The following is a 19,281-nucleotide window of genomic DNA, read 5'->3' as shown; positions in this document are numbered from 1 at the left end:
AAATGTATTTAGCAAAAGATACCAGGAGCTGCTTCATGGAGCAGAGAACAGGACTGGGAAATCACTAATGATTTTTGCCTCTTACTACTCTGCTAATCATGCTTTTGGTACCTTCCAGAAAGACACAACCAGTCATTCCCCATAGCCTAGAAAAGCAACACGTGGAGAGACACTCTCAAGCTGTATGGCAGTGCCTGAAACACGGGCACAGTGGATACAGGAATGTGGGACACACACACACCTTTCCTGCACTGAATGAGAATTTCTGCATACAGGAATGTGGATACACACACACACCTTTCCTGCACTGAATGAGAATATGTGCCTGTTGCTGCCTTCTGCACTCATTCCTCTGGGGATCAGTGTATTCCAAGGCAAAAGGCACCTTTCCTGTTTGCAGGCAGCAGACTGATTCCTAGTCAGTGTTAATTGTGACAGATTAATGGAAAATGAGTATTACTTTTATTCAACTTGTTTGGATAAGGGGACTCCTTGTCTGGTAATCTCAAAGATTTTTCTTCTTACTATATCTGAAACAACTTTTTGTGTACATCCTCTAACCCCAACTGACATGATTATTGTGATATAGAAGAGAAATTTAATTGAATTTCAATAAACAAGCTAAACTTCACTAAGCTGTCTCAATAACAGACCACTTTTTATTACAAAGGAACTCCTTTTCTCTTCTTGACACTCTATCAATTGATATTACATGTATGATCTCACTTCTTTGCACTGCTTGGTTACCACCTCAGATCTCACAAGTCTGTGATACTTCATCATATCCTCCCACATCACAGGGATGATCAAGAAAAGCAGCAGGCACCAATTTTCCAGGGAATGTCCCGAAATCCAAACCCTGCATTAAGCTGAAGCCATTTACAGTGGCAGTTTGGAAGCTGCCTCACTTTGGTAAGAATCACCATGGGAAAGCCATGACCCACCTTCCACAGGCCCTCCCCAGAGATCTGCCAGCTCTGTAAGCCATGGATCAGGCTGGCTGCTCCACTACAAGGTCCACAGAAAGCCACCACAGCCACTGGTCCCAGGAGTCAAGATCCATATGCACACACACAGTGAAAATTACGGAGGGTTATCCCTGCACGGATGCCACTGTGCAAATGTTTTGCATTAAATAATAACAGCCACTATCAATCAGAAGAGTGGAGAACAGATGGGGAGGAGGCTGTGTTGAGAGAAAGGACTCAAACAGGAATGTGGATTTTCTCTCCCACCTTCCCTGGTCTGGTATCAGCCCTAAATAAACCTTTGCACATCTCCATACAGGCAATCCCCAGTCATGTGTTCCAGCAACTCTAGTTATTTTACCACCATAGCACAGGATATTGACACATCTACAAAGTGCTGCAGTGTCAGATTGTCCTTCTGCTCCTCTTGAAGAACAACACAGGGCTAGCTGGATTTCTACATTTTCTTACTTGTTTACTTAATATTGGATTCAGCACAACAATTGCTGAATCTCCAGGTTTCTGTTCAGTGCTAAAAGTTTATCATTGCAACTTGAATTACGATTTTGTGATAGATGTTGTAGGAAATTCACTTAAGGCTGCAGATTTAATGTAAGATAGTAGTCCATGGGCATCTGTTTATAACAAGCTTTTCCCCCAAAATAATCTAAAACTTTAAACAACTTCCAAATAACTCAATGCAAAAGTCAGGCTCCAAATTGCCACTTGCAGTAATATCATTGTAAACAACCCTAGCTGTTCAAAAGCACCTTTAAAATGACTAAGTTATAGGCCCTTTACACTGCAAGATCTTGTTATTCTTTGCAAACCATTTTCTTAGTACTGAGTACTTGCTCTTAGTACAACACTGAATACCTAAACACACCTAAAACCAGCTGTAAAACATTGTGCCAAGAATAGCTTGTGACCCAAACACAGCAGGATCACCACCTGAGGAGTGGTATGAAGGACATGTTTATCTTCCTGGAAGTGTGGGGGCAGACAATTGATGACAAATCTGGCAATGCAGATCCAGAAGGGCTGAAAACCAGTACATATATTATAGTGAACAACACAAGAGGGCTGAAAACCCACCCTGTGTTCAGCCCAGATTTCACATGGGGGCTTCTTCCCTCACTCACCCTGATAAACAACCCCCACCCTTTATTATTGCTGAGTTGGAAAGACAGTCAAGAAAAACACTTTGGTTCACATATTGAGAAGTCATCTATAATACTGTAAAGCAGCCAAAATAGTGCGTGTTTCAAGAACTACCCAACCTTCTTGGAAACAAAACCAGGCCTGAATAAAACCCAACACAAACAAAAAGTCATGTTTTAAAGTTAGTTATGAAAATGATAAGAAATTATTAAAAAAAACCCAACATGAACTACATACCTTTGCTATTTGGACACACCAGTTCAGCAGGAGCTGGGAGCCAATATTGTCCTTGTGTTCATGGACATAATCCAGGAGGCAGCCATGAGGCATCAGCTGAGTGACCAGCTGAATGGTGGGGCTCAAGCAGACACCCAGGAGTCTCACCAGGTGTGGGTGGTCCATGCTGGCCATGATGAGAGCTTCCTGCAACAAAAAAAGTGACCCAAACATTACCCCAGTGTGCACAGGAGTGACTGAAGGGGATCAGTGTCCCCTGAGCACCATGAATTCCTGTCTATCCAGTGCTAGGCATTCCTAGGGAACCTCCAGTCTGATGTAAAGCCTACTTGATGTTCTGAGTCCCAAAAAACAAATGCACAAATCTAAAATTCTGCAGTGCCCCACATTCCCATCCTGTTGCAGCCACAGAAACAAAGATGCAGGTGTGACACACTTCACTTAAAATCTCCTTAGTCTTGTTTTGATGCCTTTTTGGGACTACCTAAAAACAGAGGCCAGACAAAATTTAGGGAATAAAAAGTGGTTATATTTACTGAAAGGCCCTCAGGTACATTTAGGGCAGATGAAGCTCACCCAAAGGCTACACCCAAAAAATGGACCATGGGTCACAGGTTTTCACACTTTAATGGTTTGATCCATTTGCACACTGGGGATTAGCCTTCCAATTACAGCTGCAGCTAATGAAGTTATTTACCCCGAGTTTGCTTTCTAAATCTGAAGCTCTTAGCTCAGCATCTGATTCTTCCATGACCTCCCAACAGAATTTGGATGAGTTCATTTTGGTTTTTCCACACTAGCTTTGCACACAGAAAAGAACTGATTTCCCATTTCTCAGACCATAAGAAGTTTTCAGCTACCGTGCTAGGTCTCAGCTACCAAGCTGGTCCAGGACCAAACACCAGAAGGTTTAATCTTGGCTATGCCATTTAACCCTAAAGTTCACACCCCTGACCAGCAGCACAGGAGATCCTTATAAAATCCTATATGACTGTTCTTAGAGGTAATGCTGCCATCACAAGCGACTGGCATTCAAATGTAGTAAGGGGAAAGCTCTTCTCTCTCATTCACTGAGTCCTCCATTTCATCATGGCAATGGAACAATGAAAAGTGAGATGAAATTGTGGTTTTATAAGGCTATTTTGGCTGTCTTTTTTTTCTCCTCAAAAAAACCCCCAATATGACATCTGACAACTTACAGAATAATAGCTTTAATAGTGCCAAAGAAAGAAAAAGAAAGGATGAGACAAATTTGCCACCAGAGGAACATAGAAGTTGGGGGTTTTTTTGCCTTCCCTATATTAAGGCAAAAGAAAACAAAAAGGGTTCTGGCAAGTAGGCTGAGTTTGTATTAAAGGAAATTGCTCATCACAGTACAAAGAATATTTGAAACAAAATTGCAGATATTTGCATAATAGTTCTTTTACTTTCTTTACCCCTCTTTTTTTTTTTCGGTAAAACAAAAAGATGAACAAGACACTAATTGTAGGGTTTTTTCCCTCCCAATAAGAAAAGAGCAGATGGTCCTCACTGGGGGGAGTGACTCCTTCCCTTTTCTTCCTCAATGTATGTGAAGAAATAAATAAATGAATAAATAGGGGCTATTTGATGGGATAATTAACAGAGGAGCAGATCTGAGAAAGATTCCAATGCAACAAATTAGAAAAGGAATCCGAATTTAACCAGTTTTGCTCACATTCAAATTCATACAGTTCCCACTCACTTAACTCTTAAGTAGGAGGACTCCTTGAAACAATTTTAGTCTTTCTTCAGCAATGACTTGAAAATGTCCCTAAAGGCCATCAGAATAAATACCTGTAGACAGGTGAATTATCCAGTTTCCAGAGCACAAAATTACTCTGCCTCATTTTTTCCATTTTCCCATTCATTTTTCTCCTGCAGATGCATACAGGGATGACACTTGCTGCCCACTCTGCCTCTGAGCAAAGCTAAAAGGTTCCCCATGAGCTTGGAGCTGGAGAACTTTTTTTTTTATAATCTGGACTGATTAGAACAGAGATGAGTTCTGGTTTTTTTTTTTTTTTTTGTCTTCCAAGAGCCCACACAGAAAGCTTTGAAGCTTGTGTCCATTAGTCTCCAGCTACTTTCCATTGCCAAGTCTATCTGTGCCCAAAGGAAAACTTCTGTACAATAATAAAGCAAGCTGTGTCATTTGTCTTATTCTGATGTTACAGGAAAGCATATGCTTTTCCAAAAGTTTTGGGCAAGAGTTTCAGGAAAAAAAGTAAAAATGTTTGTTTATAAAATATTATGGACTTCTCCATAATGAATTAAGACACACACACAAAGCAAGGAAATCTTCATTATAGATCTAAGCCACTAATAGATACTAATTTAGCATGAATCCTGGCTTCACATAGTTATCCTCATTAGTAAAACCATTGTGATTTTTATTGAACTTCCATCTACATAAGAACTAAAATCAGGGCTATGTGTAATCCAGCACAGCATAAACACAAAGTAAAAGAGATTGCAATTGTTCTGCTAGAGCCTAATTAGACAAAACAGACAAACAACAACAGGAACATTATGACTTAGCAGCACTTTAAGAATCTGTTCAGCAAATAAGAAATACAAGTCTCCAGTTTCAAACCTGGTTGGACATGAAAGACCCTGGAGCTGGAATCTTAGTGGCACTTTGACACTCAGCAGCCTGGTTCCCAATACAATTGTCTAAAACATTTTGAGCAGGTGGGGACCTAAACTCACCAACTTGGCTGGTGGCACTGGCATTTTTCAAAAGCAGCCTCTGCAATTTTCTGGACCTTCTGGTTGTTGTGTGTCTGCAGCTCTTGTCTCTACACTCAATTGGCACAATTATAGGAATGAGTTTCAAACTCTAATTTAATGGAGAAGAAACTGAGGTACCAAAAGGGTACAACCTTCTATCCAAAATCACATAGGAAATCTGGAGCACAAGTGGAAACAGTGCCCTAGATCACTTTACTTTCCTCTCCTGAAAAAATCCATGTCCACCATTCCTCTCTTCTTACATTATTACTCCCTTAAGCTCAACTCCTGTGATTTATACACACAAGCCTGTATTAAACAGTAACACTAAACAATGACATAAATGTTATTTTAATGCTTCACACTTATCTGAGTGGCTGCTGTGTGCACTAAGTAACAAGACAGCAGCCCAAAGAAGGTTGAGTTTGCAGGTCCCAGTGAGCAATCACTGGTTTCTGTCTGCAGAAATTCTAGACAGAAGTTTCTATTACTGGTTTCTGTCAGCAGAGCTATGGCAAAAGGGGTCCGGGGGGGATGCAATTGCAATTTGGAAATCTCCCCTAAAATTGTTTCCTAATTTATCCATACTCTGTAGTCATGTTTGAAATATCTTTAATTTGGCTTCTGTTTCTGAAAAGTAACTAAAAATCCAGCTAAAGCATAGTTTTAATTTTGGCCTTCCAGGACGGGTAAAAAAAACCCCAGTTCTTCAGACTGTGAGAAGAAAGAGTGCTCTGAGTACACCTACAGCACATCTTATAAGATGGCATTCAACTTCCCTCTTGCTAACAATTACAGCTGAAATCAGAACATAAATATTAGCCAGCATGGTGGCTCCTGAAGAGCAGCCTTTGATGCTGGTTTTATTTCTCTGACCATGTCGTTTGTAACCCAGAGCACTGGGGGACACTCACCACAGGCAGCCTGTCCCCTCCCAGTGCTCCATACACATGTGCCCCCTGTTCAAGGGAATATCACAGATCTGCTTCCCCAATATGGCAAACTCAGTAAATGTTACTGCTCCCATTAACCCAGATGAAGACATTCACCTGATGAAGAGTTAAGTAAGCACAAAGTCTGAAAAATCTGATTTCCTAACCTTCTGCTTCTAAATATTCTTGCCATAAAATGCCCTCAAACAACGCAAAATCAAAGATGCCAGAAAAGAACAACTCAGATGTTGTACCTAATAATTGTCAACTAAATAAATGTACATAGAAACTGACTCCATACTACACTGTACATTTTTCTGAAAACACAGCTGAGCTAACAGGAGAGATACTGTACTGGATACACTGTTTTTTACATTAATTTTACAATTCTTCTAGTGGCTGGGGCAAACACCTGTCTGGAATGCATGTCTGACCTGCTGCAGGGCAGATCCAATCACAGTCCAGCATTTAATACATTTCAAAGCCTTTTGTTTGGCTGCTAGATCTTACAGATTGTTTAGGTGGTAGCTGACTGAGCCCATGCAGTCTGCAGAACTGCTTTAGCTAGGAGGCAGCACAAATAAACATTTAACAACACACATGCCCACACTGGTGGTATGGCAGTGACACCCATCGCTCTGTTTCCTCTGTACTGCCTGTGCAGGATGCTGCTCTCATGGCTTTCCAGCACTGCTGTACTTCAAGCAATTCTTCAGAAGGCAGCTAAACCTGCAGGCAGCTTGGCAAGGCCATGGTTGTGTTCCCCAAGCCTCACCACGGGTGACTCCAGTTGAGCCTTCCTTGTTCAGCTCAGTCCTACCCTTCTCAGACATGCTATTGTGTATAAAGAAATCATGTCACATTAATAATTCCTCTCTTCTGTCCCTTCTCAACTTGGTTATATTATTGCTCCATTAAACTCAGCTCCTGTGATTTATACACCCAAGCTGGCTTGTGCCAGTACTCCTGAGGAAACTCTGTGACTGCACCCTCCTGGCACACAGTGGCCACTCCTAGGTTGTGCACAACCTTCTCTCTGGAGAAGCAGGACTCAGGAGCAAATGAACAGAGGTATTAAAAAAAAATTAATAATCTTTCTATACATCCACATCCATGCTCCAAGCATAAAGGTGAATGCTTACAGAAGTACAGGTTCATCAGATGTTGTTGCATGGAAACACAACAGCAGTGCACATCCAGATCCTGTATTCACGCTCACCCAGCCAATTGCTTTTTCTACAGGGAAATGCTGAATTTGGCTGGCACAGCCAAATAACTAGAGGTCCAAAAGCCCTGCCATTAAGGGGTTTAAGGAGTTGTTAGCCAGGGTTTTGCACTAACCACCATCTCCTTGAAACTCCCTCCATGCCTGTTTTGCTTCAGGAAGCCTCCTTAAGGAGCCTCTCTCTGTAACCAAACAGAAGGTCACACTGAGTCTTGTTTGCACAGATTTCCTCAGAGCCAGGACAAACTCTTAGGCTTAAGGAGGCTACAGGTTTTGAAGGGGAGGTTTTGGACTTCATATCTTTTGGATGTAAGAGATTTGAGCTTTTTGGAGTTCAGTTTTCAAAGAGGACATTCACTGGATAGTCAGTGGAGTCACTGCATCCTCAGACTGGAGTACAAGTGTGCTGCACCATTAAATGGGGAGACTAACTTAGCTGCTCAGAAAGATCTGGAAATCCATCTGTCAGGTGTACCACTAGTCTTAAAACTAAGAATAAAAAATAAAATTCCACTTCAGAGACCACACCCTGTGGTCTGTTCATGCACAAATGTGATGCCAACAGCATCAGACAAATGCCACTCACTTGGATTTCATGCAGCCATCAGGAGATGGCCCCAGGTGAGTGTCCTGCAGCCTGGTGAGGAGCCAGGCATGGCACAACACTGGAACACTGTGCTCTCCACTGCCCACAGTCAGAGCTGCTCTGTGGCTGCTCTCTCACTGCTGGCAGCCTTTTCTGGAGGTGGGATGTGTCTTTAAATGTGCTGCATCTCTCAGAGCAGGCAAACCCTCTGAGACCGCCCTGCCTGTCACAGCACTTGTTCAGCACAGAGTGTGCCAGTCTGACTGACTCCTCACAGGCACTGCCTGTGCTGTTGACACTGAATTCAAAAGCCAGCCATTGCCCCATGTGACTCAAATGCATTAGAGAGATGCCCCACTTTCCTCCAAACACTCCAAACTAGCACAAATCAGGGATATGAAAGCTCTCCCTCTTGAAGGTCAGACTTGCAGACTGCTGGGTCAAACCTTCCTGCCCACCTCAGAGAAACAATAGGTCCTACTCATGTAAGAATAGACACCTTCATGCACTTACAGAAGCTCACTGTATATTTTGGAGCAACATAAAATAAATTAGGAATAAAAGCAGTACTGTGATCCTGCAGACACTGAGGGCATGGACCACTGTGCTGACTCCAGCAGGGCTCAGGTGCTGAGAATTAATGCTGAAATGCTTGAAAGTGTAGGAGATAAATCTTGTTGAACCCCCACACCACGTGCTTGTTCCTTCTCCCTGCTTTGTGCCAATTAAGTCTCCCAATTCATCACAGCCTGAGTTAGCAGAGGAGGAACTTCAACTCTAAAGCAACAAGTACAACAAAACAAGTGCAGATTTTCCATCAAACATCTGATCAGGGACAGCTCCCACCAACATTTCTGTGAATCTTGCCCTAAAATAAAAAAAAAGTCTAGCCCATTTTCAGTTCACTTTTATCATAGGAACTCAGCAACCAGAATTGTTCCCACTGCAAGTTGTCAGCAGAAGTAACAGTGGGCTTCATTCTGGGGATTCCCCCCTTGGAGATCAGCAGTAGGTGATTTAACAGTAAAAATATCGTGTCATTGTGACAAATGTTTTACTTACAGCCTGTGACACACATCATTATTTCAGAGCAGTCTGTCCAAAGTGATTTGTTTCTTACTATTTTGATGCGACTAGCAAAAATATTTGAAGCTGTAGCCATGCAGTCTAACAAAGCCATCATTTCAGTGGTGTTCAAACAGGAGGGCAAATAGACATTACCACTGACCAGTTATATGTATTGTCAGCCTTGGCTGCGCCTACCTCTCTGAAGGAGGGAGTTATTGCTTTGATTTTTGATTTAGGATGAGTGATGGCAAGGTCTCTAGAATGAAAAAAAAAAATCTATCAAGTTCTCACTCCTTTCTGAAGAGTCTTCAGGCATTGCTTTGATATTTTCTGGTCTCACTGAAAAGCTTGACTTTATAATCACACACTCACATCAGTTTAAAGGGAGAACATCAGATTAACACCTAATTTCATCAAGTGTATAATCAACATTAAGAATTGTTTTAATCAAAGATACATTTTGCCTGGTATTTAATTTCTCACAACGGAGAATTCAAATCAGGCACATCTCCCTCTTTCCCTCATCTGTATTCATCTGCACAAGAGCCTCACACTCAGGACCTGGGTACTGCAAAGGGGTGGTGTTTGAACATGGAAAGTTTCATTGGACTGTTTGGTTCACTGTTAGATTTTTGTTTTCTTGAATAAAAATGCAAGCTGGCATCAGTGAGCCATGAATTCTTCAGAAGCTGCCTCATGCTCCCTGTGCTGCTTGGCACTGCTCTGCCTCACACCTTTTCTTCCCTACTTTCTTTTACCATCCTGACCCTACTCCTCTCCTGAAGATAAAATTAAACCTCTTTTAAAAGATCCTTTAAAGAACCCATGGCCCTCAAAGGGCAGGGTGGGGACAAGCAGGGGAGGGGCTGGGGCTGCCCACCCCTCATGCAGGTGTGGTTGGGGTTGCTAACACCTGGTCAGATCTAAAGTGTTTATGTTCATTGGCAATAAATTCAGCTAAATTCCTCCCTAGATTTGCACAAGATTTGGGCACCCTACTGTCAGGGTAATACATCCAGACATATGTAACATTATAATAATAATGACTCTGTTTTTCATGTTGATAAAATACTGGCATCTGCAATAAACCCCAGAACAAATAAATCAGATCTTTTATGAGGCCATGCTCAGGTCCTGGCATCTGTCAGGGCAAGCCAAACAAGCCCCAAACCAAACATGTTTCAATGAGTGGCTGCCTGCTACCAATACAAACACCTCAGTCAAATCCATAAATACAACTGTATTTAATTTATTTCTGCCTATGTGGATGATCTCAAAAAGGAAAAATATCTGTGAATGACAGAAGCCAAGCAGAATGTTGTAGACAAACACCATTCAAACTTGCAGTACTGCAGGAGGGAATGTCTACTTTATAAGTGATCTAGTTTGAAGATGCTACAAAGAGGGTGGAATAATAATTTATGCCATGATTTCATCCTCTTGTGAATTACCACAATCTCAAGATAATTAATTATGCTCATAAGATGGCCTGTTATCACAGATCCTGCATTTCCAAAGGAACTATCCAACAACTAGGACTCTACAAATCAAAACCCAAACATTTTTTCCTAGCATTTCCCACAGCAAACTTTGACAAGGCCAACTGAGGTGAATCTGCTTTTCAACAGCCTTGCAGCTGTCTGGGAAAAAAGTGAAAAAGGCTCTAAGTGATACTGCCAGGGAAACTTCAGGCACAGGAAGAACCAGTGGTGTCCCTCAGGGGTCTTTGCTGGGGCCAGTCCTGTTTAATATACTCATTGATGATCTGGATGAGGGGATTGAGTCCACCATCAGTAAATTTACAGACACACTGAGCTGGGAGCATGTGTCCATCTGTTGGAAGGTAGGAGGGCTCTGCAGAGAGACCTGGAAGTGTTGGATGGATGGGCAGAGTTCAATAAAATGAAGTGGAATAAATCCAAGTGCTGAGTCCTGCACTTTGGCCTCCAAGCCCTGCAGTGCTATAGGCTGGGGATGGTGTGGCTGGACAGGGCCCAGGTAGGAAGGGACCTGGGGGTGCTGGTCAGCAGCTGACTGAACATGAGCCAGCAGTGTGCCCTGGTGGCCAAGGAGGCCAATGGCCCCTGGCCTGGATCAGGAATGGTGTGGCCAGCAGGAGCAGGGAGGTGATTTTTCCCCTGTGCTTGGCACTGGTGAGCCCACACCTTGAGTGCTGTGTCCAGTTCTGTCCCCTCAGTTTAGGAAGGACCTTGAGACACTTGAGCACATCCAGAGGAGGCAACAAGGCTGGTGAGGGGCTTGGGACACAAACCCTGTGAGGAATGGCTGAGGGAGCTGGGGTTGTTCAGCCTGGAGAAAAGGAGACTCAGGGGTGACCTTACCACTCTCTACAGCTCCCTGAAAGGTGGCTGTGCTCAGGTGGGGGTGGGCTCTTCTCCAGGCTGCACTGACAGAACCAGAGGGGACAGTTTCAGGCTGTGCCAAGGGAAGTTTAGGCTGGACATCAGGAAAAACTTCACAGAAAGAGTGATTGGGCATTGGAATGTGCTACCCTGGGAGGTGGTGGAGTCACTGTCCCAGGAGGTGTTTAAGAAAAGCCTGGACGTGGCACTCAGTGCCATGGTTTAGTTGATAAGGTGGGGTTAGGTCATAGGTTGGACCTGATGATCTCACAAGTCTTTTCCAAGCTAGCTCAATCTGTGATTCTGTGAACTATCAGGAATCCTGGAAGCTCAAGGCATTACCACTATGTCAAAGTTAGTGCTGGAGACATATCCAGAGCAGCTGTGTGCATGTGCCATGAAAAGCTGAATTTCAGCTCTGAAGCAGGGTCCATTTGCAGCCTGATTACAAAGCAGTAACCTTCTGATTACAAACCATCCACACCCTGGAGACTTTGGTCTGCCAGAACCTATTTTGCATCTTTTTGCCAAGATCAGCAGTCAAGAAGCTGATATTTAATAAAAAGCAGGAAGAAGTATCCATAGCTGTTCCACCATCAAGCCTACACAATTACTATTTGACATCACTTTTATAAAGCAGAAGTATGGTTACATATAATTAATCTGGATATTCCTTGTTGCATGCCTTCACATTTTTGCTTCTTTGAAAGACCTAACACCACCCTGGTGTGATCACATTACTGGGATCAGAGATGATGCTGCACCTCTGAGGGGCAGCTCAAAACAACATCATTTGTCAGTTCCTAGATCATTTACTGAACTTCTGTCCCAGTGAGATGCCAAAGCCCCAGAAAGCTGCAGCACATCACTGAGAGGAATACCCCTGCACAGAAGTCCAGGGAAGGTAAGAAGCTGGAGGAGAGCATTCTGACCCAGGTCCATGGTAAAGGATGGAAACAAACAGCACAATGCCAAGAGTGAGCCCCCCATGGCATTGAGTGCAACAGAAAACTCATTGTGGAAATGTAAATCCCATGAGCTCCTGATTAAGTCCCCTAAGTAAACTATTGTGTACCACTTATGATACTCATAGCACCACTGCTCTGCCTCTTTTTTTCTTTTTTTTAATATTCCCATCTTTGCCTGTTCAATTTCTAAACACTTTTTCAAAAGACCTCTCTCCTCCTGTGTCATGATGAAACAGTGGCAACTCTGGGATCCTGACCTTCAGAACAATTCCATATACAGTCCAGCAAATAACTCACTTCATATTTCAGTAACCAAGCCCAAAAGTACATGCCAAGGAGACAGGTATCAACCCTTTTATTGGGGTGCCTTATACGTTGTAATAGAGAGTATAATACAAGACCTCAGTTCAAAATGTTTCTTTTATACATACACACTTTACAGCCAAAAGTAATGATTGAATTTGATTAGACTTTTTAATACTTTCAGTTAATCCACAGCTATATTTCCCTGTGAATAAATGAACACTCCCACCTGATCTTCTTCCCATGCACAGATTTACCCAACATTATGCAGGGTTTCCACATCATAAAGCACTGCAAACATGAAATAAGGAGTTGTGCAATTGCCATAACAAAAAGCATCTCAATCTACTTCCCAACTCATTCAGCAGTAGCTTGTAATGTCAGTGCCTCACTAAAGCATGGGATTCTTCCTAAATTCTGTGGCAGAATTCTTGGCAGGATAACTCTAGAGGTGAGGTCCTGGCCCTGCTGAATTCACTGGCCAACTCACACCTCCCATGGACTTCAACAGGGCTCAGACTTCCCCATCACCAGCAGTAGGCAAACTCACTTTTCTTCCCCCTCACTGCATTTTCCAGTTAGAGTGTTATGCCAGCAGAATTGTTTCCAAGCAGCCTGGGTTGTCTGCCTGTGCTTGTACCTCATCTTTTCTCCTGTGTATGTAATTTCACCACACAGTCACATGCGCCTGCATATGGAAAATTAATCCCCCTGCACATATGCACACATCCATGGAGGGGAAAATTGAAAAAAAAATCTGAAAACTGAAACAAACATTTAAAGAAAAATTATCGCTTAAGATGGAAATAACAGAAGTGTAACCTGGAAACAGTTAATCTGCAGATGACTAAAAGCAGCTAACCTTCATCAGAGATCAGATTTCCAGCTTCTGCAGAGGCTGAGCACTCTCGGGGCCTGTGCATGGTTTGCAGCATTCTCAAGGACAGCCGGATTTCTGGCATTTCTGGACAAGTTGGAAATTGTAATTGCAATCACAGTGAGCTTCTGTGCCTGGGACTGATGGGCAGACAGTTCCTCCTGCTAAGTGTCCCTGCTCCCACTCACAGTGTGCACCAGTGGGAAGGAGGGGGAGGCTGCACAAAAGGAAGTCTACAGTCACAGGAGTCTGTCACCACTTGTCCCCCACCTCGGGCAGCTTGGCGTGATGGAGTGAAAACCTGTCTGAGCTGCAGCTGGAGCACAGAGCCAGGCACTGCTTACAGACCCCTCAGGCCAGCTGAAAAGGAGGATGTGTACAGAAATGGCAGCAAAAGAGGACAAGGAAAAATGCCTCACTGCTGCCATAAAGGATTTCATTTGATCTAAACCTGCCCTTTCAGCTGAGGTTCAGGATTAACTCTGTTGCATTTCCCAAGCAGCAAGGCAGTCACTGGAAAGACTGTGGAGTGTCTGGATCCAACTACTGACATGGTCAGTCAAACACTGGGCTGGTGATGTGTACAAGGAATTAAAAACATTAAAAAATATTTTTCCAGTCACCCACACAGTCACATAAGGCAGGATCTTACAAGGAGAATGAGTGCAAATGCACCTGTGTCAGCTGAGAAATTGTGTATCACAGAGTGTATGTGTAGCCTTAAGGGCTCTGTGAACGCCAAAGAACCAAAAAGCTTCAGCCTAGAACCTTCCTATGTCTAAAGTCTATAGTGGGAACCAAGAAAAGTCTTTTCTCACCTTCACCTGACTAGCTAGCTGAATCTCCAGTGTACCTCCCATCTAGACATACTCGAGGAAACAAAGAAAGCACCCAGGCCTATCCATATCTCTGTGGGGTTTCAGCTGAACAGGAGAAAGAATTCCCTAGTCAGCTACATGATTTTTTTGTCTTCAGTCCTCTGAACTGAAGATAAGTTTGATATTGATATCCTCCAGCTGAGGGCTTGTCTTTGTGTAAGACAGGCGTACAATTTAGAAAAAGCTGTTTCTGCAGTACATCTGAGTGATTTATTCATTTAGTTCATTAGGCCAGACATAAATAAAAGATGTGGGTGTCAGTCCCCTACATGCAGCTTTAATTTGCTTGCTACATGTCTGGTGGAGGTCACTGTCACTTACCACCTCTGCACTTGGCTTGACAAATGTCCTCCCACACTCCGAGCGCTGCCACTGCAGACAGCAGCAACTGCAGCGAGCACAGACCAAGCCAGGAAGCCCCTAGATCTTAATTATAAAACCATAAAAGAAACCAACTGCCTCTGAAGCTCTCTTACTAGGAAACAAATGAGAATGGGAAATTTATTTCCAACCATAAATCCCAAAGCCTTCAGCTTAATTTTTCCCAAGTTAACTTTCTCACCTAGCTAAGCAGCACAGCTTTCTATTATTAGCTTCTGGCCCAATATCAGCTGACCACCATCAGTCAAACTGCCTTCATCTCAATGAGCTCAGGGACTCCCAAGGAACTCTGTGTATGCTGACTTGTGCTTGCAGCCTCTAATTATATTCTAACAGATAATGAAGCATTTAAACTCAGAGAGGATAGATTAAACTTGTAAGTGGATCAAAATCCTGGACACAACCATAGCTCATAGGATTACTTCCTGGAAGCATCAAGCTTAGAGGAAAGGCCCTCATCAACTGTCAGATTGCCCATGACAAGTTTTTTAAGCACATCTTTTAGCCTCAGAGGCTGTTTGCTATGCTCTCCAACTGCAGCATGCCTTTAGAATTTATTACACTGTCAATTGAGTATCTGGGTTGATGTTAAACCATCTGACCAGGCCAATGGCTACTTGACTTATCAGACAATCTTAACAGTCAAACAAATTGAGGCTGAGGAGGTGAAATTGTTTTCCCAAGTGAAATTGTAAGTAAGTGGAAATTTAAGTTCTACTATCAAGTAGTCTCTTAGCTGCACGTTTGCCTTTTTTCCCTTACTACAAGATTCTCTTCCCTCCATAAACTCAGGACCATCATAAATTCTGTCACCAGCCCTAGGGTGAGGCGCAGGATGGAGCTCCCTCCTGATGCCCCTGTGTCTTGTTGGTGACTCCCTCCCAGACACACTTGCACTCTGAATTCAAACTTCAGTCCCTTTTTGTGGACAAGGGAGTGTGACCTGCCAGAGCAGAATCTATGCCTTACCACTTAAGCACACAACCATGCTGAGGGGGAAATCCTTTATTTCTTATTTCCTTGTTGTGTCTGGGATAATCTGTAATTATCCCAGGCACAATATACACCCAGAAGTATGTGGGGAAATAGTGTAAACCCACATTTTACAGAACAGTAACAGCAATCTGTGTGTGGTGAAAACAAGCCATAGAAGGCCTCCTGTGCAGTCTGGTTGTGTCCTGGTTACTTTGCAGATTCCAGCTTGTATTGCTGTAGCAGACACAGACCTACTGCAGGGATAAAACCTAGGGATGACACAGGGAGCAAAGGGAAAGGGATATCTGGGAATGGGTGGAGAAAGTCTGGAAAATAGACTGCTGTGTCTCCCTCAAGAAAAGTCCAAAATAAAGGCTGTACTTTTGGATACACTTTTTTGGATTTTTGATGGCAATTCATCATCTCCTGATAGGAGGTGCTTGGCCAGAGCAGGCAGGGCTGACATCAGGCATTACATCATTATAGGCATTACTGCTCCATTAGCAGAGCTTCAGGTTCCTGAAATGACAGCCCAGGAGCCAAATAGTTTTTCTTCACTCCTTCAGCATAACATTTAGCAGAATTTCAGGAGGCTGAGGAGCACTTTTAGACTCACATCCTGCCAACAGGAGAAGTTTTCACCAGATCTATGGGCAGTGCCACTGACACCAGCCCTTTCTGTGGACACCAAGTGTCCCAAGTACTCCCTCTGCACACAAACTGCTGTTTACCAAAGGCTTTCCATTTTCCAGAGCCTTTCTAAAAAGGAGTACTAACTTTTACTTAAAAGTACAAGGACTTTCCCAATCCAGGAAGAAGTAATTGCTGACAAAAGCACACCAGTACTTGACAAGGACAAAAAATGAAAGCCAAGGGTGTGACTCATATAATGACACCTTCCCACTAAACCCCCTCTTCCCATTCACTACCAACATTGTCAAACCCTTATTTAAGAATTAACCCCACCATGCTCACAGTGGCATTTAGCCACCTATATACCTTTAAAAATGACACAAGTGCTTTTAACCAGTGCTTTCATAACACTCTTTTTACTGAAGCACAACTGATGCATTTTGCTTTCAGATGTACGTTTGAATTTTTCCTCATAAAATAAGATCAGTAAACAGTATGCAGTTTTATCAGGGCAGCTATGCTGACTGAAGTCTTGAAGTGAGAATGAGCAAAACATTTTTTTTATTCTAACTTATATTTCAATGAAAGATATTTGAATTATCTCATAATTTAAATTTTGGCTTAACTTTTTTTTAATGTTTAAAACGATGTCTTTTTTGGGACAGGGAGGAGTAGTCACTTAAAAACCATAAATAATGCTTAGGTAATTCTCTTTGAAAATGTATTGTTTCAGGAAACTAAACAACTGGTTTAGGAGGTAAGGATGGCAAGAACCTCTGTATAATTGGATGAGCAATTATTTCCCAAGGATGAAATTTAATCATCTTCATCAGTGCAGTACAGAAAAGGATTACAAATCACTGCACATATATCAAAAGCAGCACTGATAGAAAACATATTATTTCTCCTTATTGCCACTTGTATCAACTAATGATGAAGTCTAATTCTTTTTTATTATGATTAAAAACAATCTAAGGGTTATTTTTAACCTCAAGAACTAAAAACAACTTTAACTTCTCTCTCATCTTGCTACCACTGGGTCAGAGACCCAGGAGAAACTATTAATTTAAAGAGAAGCCTTTCCTACTGTAACTGTACAGTCAAAAATCTCCAGAGTTCCCAAAAGCCTCTTCATTTCTGAGCCATTTATCAGCTGTTCTGATGCAAACACTGGGGAGAAGTATGGTCCAGTGAACTAGACTGACCTGAGCTGAGCTGTGAAAACTCCGACAGGCAACTTTGCCTTTTACCAAGGACCTTAGGTTTTCTTGGCTTCAAGGTTAATCAGTATCAGAGGAGGAGATATTACTCCTATTTCTCTATCAGATCAGGGGTCAGAGCCTGAGCTGGTACAAATGGCTCAGTTCCCCTGACTTTCATACAGTGATAACAATTCCCTCACCTTTAGGCTGGAATCTGTATCACTGACTGACCACTGACATCCAGGTCACTGGATCCCACCTCTCCTCTTTGGGTGCCTCTGTTATTAGCAAGACTCTTTGTCCATTAAGCAAAAATATCTAATACTTGTTATCCCTTTAGTGCAATTAATTCCTTTTAAACATTGCCAAAACTGCCTTTTAAATTTATTATTTGTGCAAAATGATCACTGAATGCAATAGAACCACAGAATGATAAAATCAGCAAGGTTAGAAACAATCTAACCAAAATAAATGTGCAGTGCTCTGTAAAAGGCACAGAAATCCCTTCCCCTACACCTCCTTCCTTCAAGAGCTCTCACATGAAACAGCTCTCTGGAACATAAATCCATAACTGCACATTTCTGTTCACTTCTAGGTGGAAGAATAGACTATATAATGGGAGTACCTTCTCCTTGTGGCTTACAGTTTTATTAATGCTAACAAATTAGGCCTATACACTGAACAGATTGGCAAGACTTAAAAGTCATATGCAATTTTCAAATTCACAAGAGGGGCTTACAAAAAGAGTGCAAATTTCTATGACTTTTCAAAAAATTGTCACTGAATAAGATATAGAGATTCATGGTGTCAGTAAGCCTTGATCTTGACGCAGAGCTGAAAACTGAGTGCAAAGCCTCTGTGATCATAGAACGTTCGTGGAAATTACCATCCTGACCTCTTATCCATGGTATTTCAGACTAGTAAAGCAAAAGGGCTTTTAAATACAGCATATTCTAATTTCCCCCCTCTCCCTGCTGCTGCTGCCAGCTCCCAGTCCCTCAGAACACCAAAGTGGGGGAGAACTGAGCTGAATTTCTGTTCCTGTGGGTTCTACGCCACAGAACTGCATGCATACTAAGCTGCTCCCCTGCAACTCCTCCTCTCTCTTCCATGGCTTTTCTGCCACAGAAAGAGACAACATCTGGCCCATGAGACAGAGGAGTTTCAGTCTTATACCAACAGAAAAATAATTTATAAGAAAACTCCAAGCATCTTGGGGCACATGCAGTGGGAAACCCAGCCCTGCCAGGTACTGTGTACACACCTCCTTCTGATATTTAAACATAAGGAAAGAAAACTGGCAGGAATTTGTCTTTACAACCTCTGTGGGCTATGAAAACACCACCCCTGCCAAAACCCAAAGCCACTGCTCATGTCTTACTTACATCCATGAACTCCACATTGGCTTTTGGACCAGTGGTCTCATTAAGGATCTTAATGGCCACAGGAATCTTCACTGTTTCACCTTCAGGAACCCAGATCCCCTAGGAAAAAAAAAAAAAAAGTTGACAGAAGACTATTAAGACAAAAATCAGAAAAACTTGGTTCAGAGTTACAGTTCTTTTTGAAACATTCTGTCACGTTATGCAGATTGGTTATGAGATGCAGAACTGAGAATACATAAAGTTACAAAATTTTAAAAAAATCCATAAAACTACTACTTACATCAAAAGTAAACTATGATGTAAAACGAAACATTTTATACCAGTTAACACCCTTGATTTTCTTGTCCACAGCAGAGTTTCTAAAGAGCAATGACAGCTTGGCCATGAT

At 42.4% G+C, this 19,281-nt stretch overlaps 1 protein-coding gene across 1 annotated transcript in view; it reads right to left on the bottom strand.

The window, feature by feature from the left end:
• ERBB4 (erb-b2 receptor tyrosine kinase 4) overlaps window positions 1–19,281 on the bottom strand; it is a 547,664-nt gene that overhangs the window by 84,864 nt on the left and 443,519 nt on the right. Inside the window, exons 19-20 of the mRNA XM_033064273.1 lie at window positions 18,894–18,992; window positions 2,367–2,552 (exon numbers count right to left, since the gene is read on the bottom strand). Coding sequence (XP_032920164.1) covers window positions 2,367–2,552; window positions 18,894–18,992 — 285 coding nt within the window. The remainder of the gene's footprint in view (window positions 1–2,366; window positions 2,553–18,893; window positions 18,993–19,281) is intronic.

This window comes from Catharus ustulatus, chromosome 7 (assembly GCF_009819885.2).
Source record: "Catharus ustulatus isolate bCatUst1 chromosome 7, bCatUst1.pri.v2, whole genome shotgun sequence".
NCBI lineage: Eukaryota > Metazoa > Chordata > Aves > Passeriformes > Turdidae > Catharus > Catharus ustulatus.
The sequence above is the reverse complement of the archived record's forward strand: the minus strand, read 5'-3'. Positions and strand labels throughout refer to the sequence as shown.